This window comes from Aspergillus homomorphus (genome assembly GCF_003184865.1).
Source record: "Aspergillus homomorphus CBS 101889 unplaced genomic scaffold BO97scaffold_106, whole genome shotgun sequence".
NCBI lineage: Eukaryota > Fungi > Ascomycota > Eurotiomycetes > Eurotiales > Aspergillaceae > Aspergillus > Aspergillus homomorphus.
The window spans coordinates 25,024-25,398 of NW_020291992.1; the positions used below are offsets into that span (position 1 = coordinate 25,024).

Sequence of the window (375 nt, forward strand, 5' to 3'; positions counted from 1 at the left end):
TTTGAGCCAGTCTCGCAATATGCCCAGCAAGAAAAGTAAGAAAAAGGCTCGACGCAATATGGCTCGGGCGCGAGCAAATTCGGGCCAGGATTCAACTGTCGACCAAGTTGTCCACCCAAAAGATTCAGTTACAGATGAAAGCGAAGATGAAGATGAAGATGAAAATATGGACAACAAATCTGTTGATAAAATGGAATCAACTCCTCCTATTGGTGAAAGCCGCCCGGAAGTTGGTGACTGGGTCAAAGATATTATACGGCGATTCACACAAAACCGTGGCAACGATGTGATGAACAATTTATTCCTGTCTGACACGCCCAATTTCGAAGCAGTGAATGAATTTTTTGGCGAACTCAATCAGCACATCCATGCAGC

General features: G+C 44.5%; 1 protein-coding gene across 1 annotated transcript; it reads left to right on the forward strand.

The window, feature by feature from the left end:
* Positions 1-58: 58 nt before the first annotated feature.
* BO97DRAFT_430095 (uncharacterized protein) lies at positions 59-331 on the forward strand (the record flags this gene model as incomplete). Its single annotated transcript, XM_025697415.1, has 1 exon — positions 59-331. A coding segment is annotated over one exon (273 nt), but the record flags the coding sequence as incomplete, so codon positions are not given.
* Between the last annotated feature and the right edge of the window lie 44 nt (positions 332-375).